This window comes from Protopterus annectens, chromosome 10.part0, assembly GCF_019279795.1.
Source record: "Protopterus annectens isolate FY-2018-M chromosome 10.part0, PAN1.0, whole genome shotgun sequence".
In the NCBI taxonomy this organism is placed as follows: Eukaryota; Metazoa; Chordata; order Ceratodontiformes; family Protopteridae; genus Protopterus; species Protopterus annectens.
In genome coordinates, this window is record NC_056744.1 from 1267329668 (window position 1) to 1267344460 (window position 14793).

Consider the following 14793-nt stretch of genomic DNA (forward strand, 5'->3'; position numbering starts at 1 on the left):
AGCCCATTTGAAACTCAGTAGCCAGACTGATGTTGACTTTTATGAAAACAACAGATGAGGAAGAATTTACACATTTAAGGAGTGAAATTACAGAAATAAGACATTGTTACAATGGTAGACAGAAGACTTAAGACAGCTGCTTTTGAATGACGAGAGGATGTAAGCTCAGACAAAAGGAGAACAACAGAGAGGGCAAGAATTTGTTGCCAAGAACGCAGTTACATCACAGAAAAATGGAGTCAGAATAAGTAAAAATTGAAGAACAACTGACCTGAAGCTGAGTGGGGGCTGGAACAGAGCAGAGAATAATTGGTATTCCTTGGAGCAAGCGTATAAGTATCGGGGACATCAGGGACTGTAACGAAAGAGAGAGAGAGAGAAAATAGAATGGTTTTCAGCAGTGTTCCTTAAATAAGTAAAAAGGCAGGCAAATAATACTTTTAAAGTGCTACTTACAGAAAAATGATAAATGTCATTGATGTGTGTGAATGGAGAAGTCAACAGTAAAACTGCAAACCATGCTGAGAAGGTACCTAATTTAGTCAGGACTGCAGTGTGATCCAGGAGACATAGTATAGTCTGGTTTTGTAAACTTTTGAATTCACCTCTGAATTGTTAAACATGAAATGCAAACAAATACAAAGAGAAACACAATTTATTTCTGCAAACTGGTGTGATCTCTATAGGCTCAAAAAAGATGTAATTATCTGTCAAAAGTGCCTGCCTATCCAAACATTGGAAACGGATTCATACGAGTGATATAAATGCTTACCTGAGGCAATGTACACATTTACCACTTTACTTACTCTGTCCGGATCATTATTCATTTGTCATCATTCTAACCATTTTATCAAGCATTCACCTGCACTCTGCCTAGGAATCAATTACCTTAATTAATTTCATTCATAAAACAGAAGAAAAGTCACATATTGCATAGACAAAAAATGCACATACAACTACAGAGAAATGACACCACACATAAAGTAACTGTCTGTAAATTAATTCTATCAAAGTTAGAATAAAAACAATTTAAGTAATGGAAATAAGAAAAGATTACAACTGCAGTCAGATAAACAAAATACTGCACAATTCATAGATTGCTTGCTTGATTCCTGGAGGATCTGTGTTGAGTACAGTGGGTGTTAGTTGCATTTTGGCAACTTGCTCATTCCATCACAGAAGGGAGGTACTTCTGTCAGCAATTAGGCATATCCCAGTGATGGGTGGTATGCGATTATTTCGAGAACAGGTTTCTATGAAGCATCATCATTACAGGACAGGGCTGGAGCAGACTGATGCTAAGTGTGATGATGTTAGGAGTTCCACCCAGTCAGTGCAGCCTAAAAGCATTCTGCATGCACGGCCACATAGATAATGCTATTGTCAGTTCTGCTCCATTCTCCCGTCCTCTTCCCATCCCAAGTACAGTTGAGGTTGTTCCAGCCCCAAGAGATAGTACTAGAAACACATGCATTCTCCTGTATGGAATCTTGGATAAACAAATCTCAATTCCTACTAAATCTCAATAAAACAAAAATTAATATTATTTACTCTGAAACCCCTCTCAAACCAAAATACGTATTTTACCATAATTTCTGCTAACAACACTAAAATCAAACAAGTTTACCAAGCTAAACTCAAAGATGTCTTCATTGATGACCAGCTGAAATTTGATCAACACATTAATCATGCATAAAGGAAAACATGCCAGAAACTAGACTCTTTATGCATAGTAAAATCATTCCTTACTGATGATGCAAGAAAATGTATAGCTTCAGCTTAGTTGCTACGTTTTCTGTTGTGTGATTTCCCCCATTTTTAGTAACCTGCAAGCTACATTTCTAACAAAGCTAGAATACTTTTATAACAAAATCACCAGATTTGCCACAAACCAGCACTAAAGGTTGCACCACTGTCTAGCACTCAGCGAACCTACCAGGCTAGAAGTGCCCTGCTGCCTATCTTCCCTGCAGCATATCATATGCAAAATCTTGCATAAGCCACTCAGCTATCCAGTCATAAAAGGCATCATAAAACTCTATTCCTCTGAAAGACAGCTAAGATCGAAAGACAAATCTCTGCTTGCTACACAAAAATCTTACTATTCAAAGCTCTCACCCAAATGACCCCCCAACATTCTGGATTACTATCAACTCCCTGCTCCACACTGGTCGCCTACCATCCCTAACCCTTTCCCCTATCACTTTCCCTCTGAAACTGCAGACTTACTTAACAGACACTTCACAGACAGCATCTCTAAACTCCTACCTTCTGGTAACTCTGCTCATCGCAACTCTTCTGTGTCACCCTTACCTCCCTCTAGACCTCTTTTTATTTTTTTATTTTATTTTACATTTGTTGACCAGGATAGTCCAACTGGATGCATGTCCATTTTCAGCAGAGACCCGGGGAGAAAAGCTCCAAGGTAAACAGAAACAACAAATCATGTTACAAATAGAATATTAACAATGATTATATAAGCAAACAAGAATAAACATGTTCCACACATTAGAGTTAATCCTGAGTGAAAGTCAGGAGTAAATTACACAGTAAGCTGATTAACAGATTTTACACATTCTAGAAGAGAGTTAGCCAGGCTTGATAAAATGACATAGCCAGTTTAGTGCCAGATGTTGTTTGAGTCTAGTTTTAAATTGACCTAGGGAGGAAAGTAAAGTAATATCAGCTGGAAGTTTGTTCCATGATCTACCTACAGAGTTTAGAAAGAGAGAATCACTGGCTGCGTTGTTAATTTTGCTTGTCTGAATTAGTAGTCTGTTAGAGGATCGTAGCAGTCGAGGATTGTTATACGGGGTGATAAGATTTTTAACTTCAGGAGTATTGTCCGGATTATAAAGGATTTTATAAGCCATAATCAGTTGGTTATACTGGATTAGACTGGGTAGTTCAAGCCACCCAAGCAATGATGTGTCCTAAAAGGCAGCCCAGTGGCAAACCTGGCAATGTGGTTGTAGCAGGTTGAGAGTTTGTTAAGTACAGTTTTGTCTAAATTAGAGAGTAGAGGGGATGCATACAGAAGTGTTGAAAGAAGGTGAGAGCGAGCTATGGCAATTTTGGCTGGAGGGGTTAGGAAGTCTTTTATTCTGTAAAGTGTCCCTAGTTTTTTATTGATGGTTTTGATCGATTGGCTTACATGTAGGTCGACTTTTAGATTGTTATCTATAATGACACCTAATAGTTTTGTAGAGGGGTCATGGAGATTATTGTGCTATCATATGCATTTATGGTAAAGGTAAAAGCAGTAAACTTTTGTGTTGGTGAAAATAACAGCATTTTAGTTTTTTTGGGATTTAGTATCAGACAGCGTTCAGAAAGCCAGTTTTCTATAGCATCAAAGGTGGTCTGGGTAGCTGACCATACGTCTGTTGGAGATGTGGCCGAGCAGATCAGGGTAGAGTCATCAGTGTATTGGATACAGCTGACTTTTGGGATTAAAGTATACAGGTCGTTAATGATGATGGAGAACAGCAGGGGCCCTAGTATAGAGCCTTGTGGTACTCCAAGGCTGTTAGGTAGTAGGTTAGAGAGTTTGTTCTGCCAAAGAACAGCCTGCTGTCTCCCATTCAGGTAGGACTTAAACAATTGAAGGGCTTTACTATTTAGACAGAATGTTTGCAGGGTGTGTATTAAAAGTTGTTGATCAACCATGTTGAATGCCTTGGAAAGATCCAAGAAGAGGGCAGAGGATATGTGATTGTTGTTACAATTATGGTTTATGGTGTTGTTAAAGGCTAGTAAGGCTGAAGTAGTGCTGTGGTGAGGACGGAAGCCATGCTGGGTATCTGCCATGAGGTGATTCTGGATTAGGTGGTGCATGAGTTGTCTGTGAATACATTTTTCCATAATTTTGCAAGTGGAGAGAGTATAGCTATTGGCCTATAATTGGAGAATTCAGTAGAGCTGCCTCCTTTATGAAGTGGGATAACGTAGGATATTTTCCAGATGGTGGAAATTCTAGTTTCTGCTATGGTTCAGTTAATTAATATTGATACCTGGTAGGCAATAGCATCGGCTGATTTTTGAAGGTAGTCGGCAGGGAGTTGATCAGCAGAGTGTGTGGTGGGTTTTAATTTTTTGATCAACGTACAGATAATTGATGTGGACACTGGTTGAAAGCTGAACAAGAGTAGGTTTCTAGGGGTGGTACTTTCAGGGCCAGGGGAGCTAGGAGGTAATTGGTTAGCTAGAGTTTTAATAGTCTCAGTAAAGAATCAGTTAAAACTATCTGAAACATCCTTGGGGGGGGGTATCAATAGTAACAGCGGGGAAAGGTGTAGAAGTTTGTCCAGGATGTAGTAGATTATTCAAACCTGCCCAAAACTTCTGAGGGTTATTTTGATTTACTGTCTGTAAATTACAGTAGTATTGTTTTTTGTCTTGTAAAATGGATTATTTAGTTTCATTCCTAGACTGCCTGTATTTAATGTGATCTTGGAGGGTCTTTAGTAGAACGCCATAAAGTCCATGCTTTGTATCTAAGGATAATTTTGAGTCTCGACTGTTTAGAAAGCCATGGTGTAGTTTTTGCTTTTGTTCTCTTTGAACAAACAGGTGCATGCAAATCACGGATCTCAAGAAATTTGTTATTGAAGTATGCAGCTGCCTCCTCTAAGGGGATGTGTTTTAGAATAGACCAGTTACATGAGTTAAGTTCCTGTTGGAATCTGGCAGGGTCAAAGATTTTTTTTTGTTTCTAACTTTTCTGAGTAAGGGTAGTTGGGGGTTAATGGCTTTTTGCTTAATTATATATGAGAGAAGGTGATCGCTTAGGTTATCAGGGAGGGTACCAGTGGTGTACAGTTGGGGGGGGGGTGACTATTTATGAGTACCCAGTCAAGTATGCTTTCTTTTTGGTTGGGTTTACCTAACCTGGTAGGGGTGAATATGATTTGTGTAAATGCATGCAGGTTAATATGGGTGGTTGGGGATTCTGAGGAACAGGCGCCCCAGTCTAAGTTACAATCTCTGAGTAGTAGGGTATCTTGGGGGTAGTGACATGATAGCCAGTGCAGGGTGTCTTCAAGTGTAGCTATATTGTTGCCTGGGGGAATACACATGCAGATGATATTAATGCATTTACTTTTATTAAGTTGAAATCTGGTGGCAGGAATCACAGACTTATTAATCTGAAGTGGTTGTGTTACATCTATGGTCACATTCAACTCAGATTTATAGAGTATAGCTACCCCCCCTTCCTGGAAACACGATCCAGCCTGTGTATGTTATACTCAGGTGGTAACACTTCATTGTCTGTAGTGTTAGGTTTTAACCAGGTTTCAGATAAACACGGCTCCATACCTCTGTGTTTCTCTGTCTCTCAGCCTTTTACCTTGTGACATGTTTCTGCTAAATACATCAAATCCCTGCTTCTTAAACTAAAACCATGCTCTCCCCTCCACTGATAAACTCCCCCCCTCAATTTCTGAAAATTGCTGCTGACTTTATTGCATATCCTGTATCTATGTTAATCAACCGCTCCATTCAGGAATCTACTATACCAGAAATATGGAAATCCTTCTATACCACTCCTCTGCACAAAGGTGGCAACTCTGTTGAACCCTCCAACTATAGACATATTGCTGTTCTCTCACCGCTCTCTACAATCCTTGAAAAATGTATGCATACTCAACTACTGTCTTATCTCATTCAAGAAAATCTCCTCATCACCTCGCAACATGGTTTCCGCCCTAAACACAGTACCTCGACTGCCTTACTATCCTTTACTCAAAATGTTGCAGAAGCTAGGGACAGCAACCTCCTCATCTTCTGTCTATTCCTTGATCTCTCTAAAGCCTTTGACACTGTGTCTCATCCCATCTTTCTTAACAAATTCTCAGAACTAAACCTATCTCCTTCTACTCTTGGCTGGTTCCAATCCTACCTTATTGGCAGAAAACAAGCTGTTAGATGGTAGAAGGCTTTCTCACCCTTTCTTGCTGTTCAAACAGGAGTACCCCAAGGCTCCATACTTGTATCACTCATTTTCAACATTTTTATCAACAACCTACATTCATCCTGCAGTCTCTCATCTGTAATCCAATATGCAGATAACTCTACTCTCTTATCTATCTCCAATACTATCTCTGAACTACACTCGCTAACAAAGACTTCCTTTATCTCTGTTGAAAAATGGCTCAGAAACAATCAGCTAATCATTAACCCTAAGAAAACTCAACTCCGTCTCTTCCTACCTCAGACACTCTCTCACCTTAAATCCAACTTTTCTCTTTCCTCCCTAGATGGCACCACTATCTCCCCTGCCTCACACACCAAACTCCTTGGGGTAATAATTGATGACCAACTAAAATTTGACTTGCACATACAACAAACCATCAAAAAAACCCACCAAAAACTTGAACTACTTTATAGGAACAAAAGATTCCTCACTACTGCCACTAAACGCACTCTTGCCTATAATATCCAAACTACCTCAATGCAGAAACTGGAACAAAGGTACAACAAAATTGCCAGATGTATTCCAAAACAACTACTCTGTTCACATCACTGCCTTTCATTAAATAAACTTCAGTGGCTGGAATTTCTGCACCTTCTTGTACAATCGCAACCCCACACTACCATTTCCATACTCAACAACCCCTCTGCCTGCCCTGCTCTCACCTCCCATGTTACTCCCTACTCTCCTCCGTGGCCTCTCCAGAGTGCTGATCGGGATCTTCTCTCAGTTTATAAACCCAAAAGGAATATTGGAAAACTACTTTACAAACACTCTATCTCACTAAATTGGAACAAACTCCCTCTCCATTTTAGATCAAACCTTTCCTTTCCCTGTTTTAAAAAGGAGCATACATCCCACCTACTAAACCTGAAATTATGCCATTGCATTGACCACACATAGTCTTAATCTCTCCCACTGTATAACTTGTTGCATCTCCTAACTTTTTTCTTTGTTAGTAACTTCTGCTTAATCTCCTAAACCCTCAGCTCTACTACTATAGCCCCCTTCCATTCTCCACACTATCAAACCCACTTCCTATCAATGTCTATACATTGCCCTTCTTTTGAACAACGATTATCTTTTTGCCTTTACTCTCATATGTAGTAAATTGTAATCCACTGCTATCAGTGCTACCCTTAATGTTCATAATTTTTTTTCTTTTGTTTTTCTCTTTATAATTAATTTTGTATCTGCAGTGTTTGTTGTTTTTAATAGTTTTTGTCCTGTATGCTTATCTTTGCTTATGTTTGCTGGGGCTCTTTCCCCTTGCATCTCCACTGAAAATGGGTTGCTTACTATCAATGCAATGCAAATAGTTAATAACCTTTGATTTTTTTACAATTATTTTATATTGTGATTGTTATTTAGTATTTGCATATTGTCAGTTTATTTTTACTTATGTTTGCTGGGACTTTTCCCTTCGGGTCTCCACTGAAAATGGGTTTGTTTGCAAACTCAGTTGAAATAACCCGGTTAACAAATGTGAAATAAATAAATAAATAAATAATAAATATGGGATGCCCCATAGTCAAAACAAAATTTCCAAAATGTGGAACTTTGTTCTTCTATCATTATAGACAGATCTAAATGGAATTTCCTTCAAAAAAACAATTATAATGCCACCTGAGGAAAAAAATGAATCTGCTTCTGCATCTCATCAGGCTGACTGCCGTAATACAAACACATTTCATCTCTTCTCATCTCTAGAACAATCCTGCATATATCCTTTTCTAACTTCTAATTTCTCATTACAATAATCTCTTCCTACTTTCACTCAGCAGTATCTTTCCTACCATTACTATCTTTTCTAAGGTATCTTTTCTCTAGTCTTTGAAGTAATTTTTCACAAAAAGAGATTTTAGTACACCAAGGACCTATACAGAGATTAATATATTCCCCAAAAGTAAACGCACTGCTGCTCATAAACCTCTTCACTGCATAAATGTCTCCTTCTTATATGTTATATGTGGATTATTGTACTGCATTTAATGTCTTACTTGTTTTTGCTTAATCTCTTTTGTGCAGAATTAGATACTGCGTGTAATTCTGACTTTTTTAAACTTTCATGATTATTTTTATGATTGTGCAATATATGGCGATTTTCTTCCCAGGCCTCCACTGAAAATACATTTATGCTAAATCCAGTTGGACCATCCAAGTAAATGAATGTGAAATAAATTAAATAAAATAAAATAAACATCCTCTATCTGCCTCTATCCCTCCTTAATTTATATTGCTATTCTTTCTACAGTGTCCCCATCACCATGCTTCTTATGAAGTCTTACCGCCTTCTCTTTTACTGAATATAAACAAATTATACAGACCATGTGTACAATCATATTAGACTACAGCAAAACACTTCCAGTTATGTTTGTAATAAAGCCATCAGTCATCATCCAATCGATCTCCTAAATCACAAATAAAAATTGACTCCTACCTGCCTGTCACTCAATTATCCACACTGCAGAGCAGGATCTATAAGCCCTCCAAAGAAGGGCTAAATTGTTATTCATTCAGATTCCTTTACAACATAATCATGCCAATTTGAAAAGATTCATTGGACCCATTTTGTAGCATGAAGATCGACTGCCCTTGTGCATAAGTTCTTTCTCTCTATGACACAAAGATGGCACTTCTGTAATGTGAGGATAATTGCGTGCTTTTTCAAGAAAATGCCTGTTAGTTGGCCAAAAGGACCTAACCAACCCATCAAACAGCTCAAGAAATTTAAATGAATCATTTTCAGATATGGGCTTTTACCCACTGTTTGTTGCACTTATTTCAATTCTGCCTTTCAAGCCTCTTTCTCTTTTCTAATATTTGTTCGTAAACTTAACTTCTTAGTCAAGTTGAGTAAGCCATCGAGGCAGGCTTTCAATACCGCAGCTAACAAGGAGTGTCATTGTTTACACGTCATTAATCAGTTTCCCTCCATTTCAAACACTTGCTCTGAACCGTGATATATTGTATTTTCTGTTTGCTATTCTTTTTCTTTTATTACTTGTTCATGTAGGTTATATTTCTAAAGACAGACATCATAGTTTATCATGTGCTTTCCTGTTTTTAATTTATTAGTTACCTTCCTGCTATAATCCCTGTAATGGACCACATGCATACCATAAGTATGTTTTATTTCCATCCTTTTCTGATTACTTTATATAATAGAGCATACGTTTTCTATGATGCAGCATTAGTAATTGTCTATTACCAAGGCTATTTTTATAGAACTGTCATCATATTTCTGCTCATATTCCTCTTAACTGTTGCCACAGTTTGCCCTTGGATGTACCACGTGCATCATTTGTACATATTTATTTGTACTCAGAGTGGTAGGTACTGATCTAACAATTCGTGTGGATAAAGAAAATTCAAGACCCAAGTAATTGTGAATTCTTTTTATTTATTCTACTACCTTTTCTCATCCCCGATCATCCATTTTATGAGCAGGTCTGAAAACCCTTTTGCAGTTTGCAAATAATACTTTATTTCTAAATTCAGCAGTTTGTTGCATTACAGTAATGCCTAAGAAATATCTATATTAGCATCTGACCACTGAAAACTCTCTGGTCATCCATACCCACACATTGCTAAGAACGTTGGTTATTAACATTAGTGTCAGACGTACTGAGACACGTGTACAGGCAAAGGAACATTACTGAACCCAAAACAAGTATCAGTACACAGAAAATAGGCATTGGTCATATACAGTAAGCATGATTCTGCAGTTGTTTCACAGCTGCAATCGACAAGACAGATTAAAGGATGTCACTGAAGTTTAGAAATGGAGCTGCAATCCATTCCTGAAACAATTGATTCAGTGAGATGGGCTCCCATTATATGTCCAGTGACTGTAAGTGTTATTCACAAAACTGTTAGAATTTATGCATGATTACACAGAATATAAAATAACTTCAGACTTACTGCACCTTGGAGACTTCTTTGTCCTTTTAGTTACAGTGATCCCAGAGTTAGCATATATAAGTAATGGCGATGCACCCCGCCCCCATCAGAGTTGGGTATGGGGTGACTGCCCACACAACAAAATGTGTTAGGTGTAAGTTTCATACTTTGCTGTTATGTTCTAAGGATTACAGTGACTTTTTATGGATTTTGGAACTCACATTGAAGAGTCTCCAAATTCCAACAATGTACCTAATGAGTTGTATCACAGATTTAAAAACTGTATAAAACATCATGCCTACTCATATGTTCCAAAACTCTCACTTACTTTTTATGAGTTTTGGAGCTTAAAATTCCTTTAGGATACCTACAAATGCACAAAGGGACATTCAAAAGTATAATTAACCTTCTCTTGATTTATTATGTCAAGTAGCTAATGTAAGGTGTGAAGTATTGGTTTTAACAGCAGCACAGGTTTACATCTCCCTTTATGCAGTTTATTTTTTTTGTATCTGCAGTTACATTATGTTTCCTTAAGGACAGAAGGAGACAATAATCCCCATATTCTCTAGAACTCCCTTTCCAGCCCCCTACTCCATTAGTCCTATTCATAAGTCCATGACTTTATCCATTTAAAAGTACTCTCTTTCCAGTTCTTGATGCATTTTGCTGTCCTGCTACCTCCCTCCCTCTTCCTTAATCCTCTGTCCTTCCTGTTCCGATTAACACCTTCTCATCTCTGACATGAATTTCCATTAATGTCATGGCTACAATGCCTCTTGTGGTCTAACCTGAGAAGATCTCTAGCTTCACACAAGGATTCTTCTGGCCTCAGTGCAGTTATTAACAGTCTTTGTACTGAACTTTGGTGGCCACGTTTCTTCCCACTTGTTCAGCCATTACAAATCTTACAGCAGTCAATTTACCCTTTCCATCACAGCTGTTCTTATCCTTGTGTCATCAGCACAGTGGTTGATTCTGTTATTTCCTCCTATATTTGATACAGCCATACTGAAAAGAACTAGGCCCAGGACAGATCCTTACTGTATTGAACCAGCTATTTCCCTTATTCTTTCCATTGAACTTTTCATCACAATGCTGTGTCTCATTCAGTTCTACCATGTAATTATCCAGCTCCTCACTCTTGGTTCTAACCTCAGCTTTACCATGTTTTCCATCAATGATCTTGTGTGGGACAAATTCATAGACCTTTTGGATGTTTTTCCTGTAAGCACCTGCAGATATTCCACTGTATTAGGGTGTTTCTCTCTAGCTGTTAGCTACAAGTGGAAAACATTATTTGCTAAAGAAACATCTCACTAAGTCACTTCAACATCATTTCTCACTTCTGGCTTTTGCTTTGTAGTATCCATTTGATTGCTCTCACTTGTTTTAAAGTAATGTTTCTCTTATGACTTGTGCCCAGTCAGTGATGAAATGAAAGTCTTCCTCACATCAAACCACTTCTATCCTTACTTGGGATAGTATGCTTTTATGGGTGCTGATTAGCACTGCTCTAAAAAGTTTTCTCCACTGCAAATACTGTGGTGATGATGACCTCCTTCTCAGCTTGAAGTGTATATACCAGAGGCTTTCCTGTCCTAAATGGTTAACATAATAGCAATATCATAATTTACCTGCTGCTGAATGATGTTGTTCTGTAACCTAGCATTCTTTGTATCTTTAACTGTCCATTAGTGCTGTCTTATATAAAATGTTTTTTTATGGCATCTCTAAATACAGCTACTAGATTACTTGACTTTCCCATTGTAAGATGTCCTGCCCTATTTTTCTTATTTTTTTTGTTTAAATAATGCACACAATTTGTTTACATATTTCATCAAACTGCTTAAATGATCTGTTGAAAAAGATTAATTCAAAAGCTAAAGGACACGGTCACTCCCCTCTAAACATTATGGGGCTCATAGGTGTATGTCCAAATTCAAATGATCCATGAGTCAGAAATAAAAAAAAAATGTACATTTCATCCAAAATGAGGTTATTCTAGAGTAAGAGAGAACATTTTAATTACAACGAAAGCTAAGCTGACTAGAGACCTCCACTTAATTTCAACAACATTAAGCCTGTATTTTCTCCTGTACCTCATTAAGAATAGGAACCTGACCTCTTCATTCCCTTCTAAATGAACAAGGATTACCAAATAACAATTTGTGTGTCTTTCTATTTGTCACTGTCTAAACAAAATGGAAACATATATGGTTCATTTTGTCCATTTTCAAAAGTACTATAAAGTTTAAATAGTAATGCCTACAGACTAGCTGTATTACAATTTGCATTAATATAGTTGCATGCATTCATTAATATTAATACTTCCATAGCTGCACATCAAACTAAAGTCCTTAGGTCAGTGAGAAGCCTAAAAGCCACCTCAGTTCTTATGATGTCATACAAAAAAGAACCAGTACTGTTTAAATTCCCAAATCTTGAAAGGTAATGCATCACAGACATCAACTTTTTTTACTGGCTTTAATATATATTAATATATAGAATTGAGAGTAAATCACAGGACATTCTTTATGTGAGTGGAATATGAAAACTAAACAACATGATAATTTGCATACATATTAATATAACATTAACATGATAATTTGCATAAATATTAAAGAAGGGAGCAGAATATTGGAAGACCAGACTTGCCTGGCAGCATTTATTAGGACTCCTAGCGGAATAGATGGATGAGATGTCTGAAGGCTCACAATACTGGGAGTAGTGAATTTCTGCACGATCCACAAACCACTAAGATCTCCTTAGTGACACATTGGTGAGGTTTTGGGAAAGGTTTTGGAAACAGTCAAATGGAGTTATTTTAGAAGGAAGATAAATCCCTTGAGAATGAAATCTGTGACTAGTTGGAGAACTAGAAAACAGAAAGGTATGGATTTGTTAGACTTGTTAAAATCCAGATGGCACACTGTATAAGCTTTTCAAAGTCATTACTTGGAGCTAAGATAATGATTCAGCTGCCATGGACTTAATCAGAAAGAAATTATAGGAAATTTAGAATTATTTTGGATCAGTTTGTGAGATGGCATGAAAAGAACCCCAGTCTTTGGAAGTTATTTCAACCTGAAATGACTCTTAATGTTGCTCAAAACCTCTTTTATGCAGTTCATGACTACCCAGAGGTTATATTTCAGTAGAGCTACATTTTTTGTGGACAGTAAGGAATGTAAAAGGCCAAAACTGACACACAGATTACTTGCTCTACTGAAAATGTTTTTGTTGATATGATGGTAACGTATAAGAGTGCAAAGGAACTGATGGCCAAACTGTGCAACTTACTGGTTGATTTAACTTATGGACCAGTAGGAAGGGCAATATAGTTTGTCAAATTTGGGAGAGTTTGGGATACCAGTATAAGTGGAAGATGAACAGGAAGAATGAAGTAATTTCAGTACACATGGAAGATTGTTCACATGTAATGCAGATGAGTTTAATGTCTTGAGAGGTTAAATATTTCTACATGAATAAATTGGGAGTGGCAACAAGAACTGTATATGTTTAATTGTAATGGAGCAATATACAATTCTTCTGATGATTATGTCAAATACAAATGTAACAACCCTTTGGGATTGTGTAATATTTAATTAAAAAATGCATAAAAATGTTTAGATGAAAAAAAATGGGGCATTAGCTGAAGTTTCCCTGAAAGTGAAATAAAATGGAAAATATTGGAAATATGCACAGCATGAAGCCTTCTATAAGTCAGTAAAGTCAAATGTTAAATAAGAAAGTTTCACCTAATTATATATTTTTATACTATCCTGTTTTGTGTCTAAAATAGGGGTTGGTTATTAAAGTAATTGTTTCTAAAATATATGCCCATGATTATGACCCAGATAGGTCAACAACATTAATAGACAATGTTTACAATTTGTCTGTAAGTGGAATATGAGTAATGTTTTCTCATCAAATGTAATTTTGGCGAACAAAAAATCATCAAGTACTGTTCATTGAAGTTACTTTCACTGACAGTGGAGTTTGCTTTTTTTTCCATTGTTGTGTGGCCTTGGAGTTGGTATATATAAGTCCGGGGGTGTGGGGGATGTCCCTCCACATGGAAGGGCACAGGAGGTTTAGCAAATGGTTTTCATGAAATTACCTTCAATGACTTGACATGAATCCATAAAACATGAACATTTGGCAGTTGTTGTTAATTAGAAGAACTGAATTTGAAATATGCAAACTATCTGGAAATGGGATGCAGATAATATCTGATGTTTTGGTGGAAAAAGGGGAACAATACTAGAAAATGCACATAAGATAATGGTAATGCCCACTGTTGGATAATAAAGTTAGTAAAACAAAAGACTAGTGCTTGTATGTGAAACAATACTCACTACCATATTTTAACAATTGTCTAGATTATGAGTTTAATGTTGTGTCTATTAGCTAAAACAATTAAATTCAGACCATGTCAACTATTTTGTTGAGGACCTCATATGAAAATGTGACACTAGATTAATTAGTATGAAACCAGCCATTGTTTTTTTTTTTTTTTTAAGTACATGTATGTATCAAAATTATGCTTATTTAGTTATGTTAGACAAGGTCCTCCTATTTTTCTATTTATTTATGGACATTTGTTGACCGGGAAAGTCCACTGGGTCAGAAACCCATTTTTAGTGGAGGCCCAGGTAGAAAAGTTCCACAGTGAGTAAAGTAACAACATCAGATAACAGGAGATAGGTAGTTACACAATTTTAGACAGAATTTAAACTATATAAAAATATAGACAACAATTATCACATCATAAGAAACTTTTTACAAATACTGTAGCACCTTCTATTTAACATAGAGGTGACAGTAAAGACATTTTGAAGAAAAAAAGAAATTATATATATAGTATTAAAAACTGAGATATACACTAATGCTCACTCACTATATATATTTGT

The 14793-nt window shown here is 36.9% G+C and overlaps 1 protein-coding gene across 1 annotated transcript in view; it reads right to left on the reverse strand.

Annotated features, from left to right (window-relative positions):
* Positions 1-14793, reverse strand: part of ASTN1 (astrotactin 1) — a 5143480-nt gene that overhangs the window by 3667554 nt on the left and 1461133 nt on the right. The window contains exon 6 of the mRNA XM_044086860.1: positions 272-355. Within this exon, the coding sequence (XP_043942795.1) occupies positions 272-355 (84 nt within the window). The remainder of the gene's footprint in view (positions 1-271; positions 356-14793) is intronic.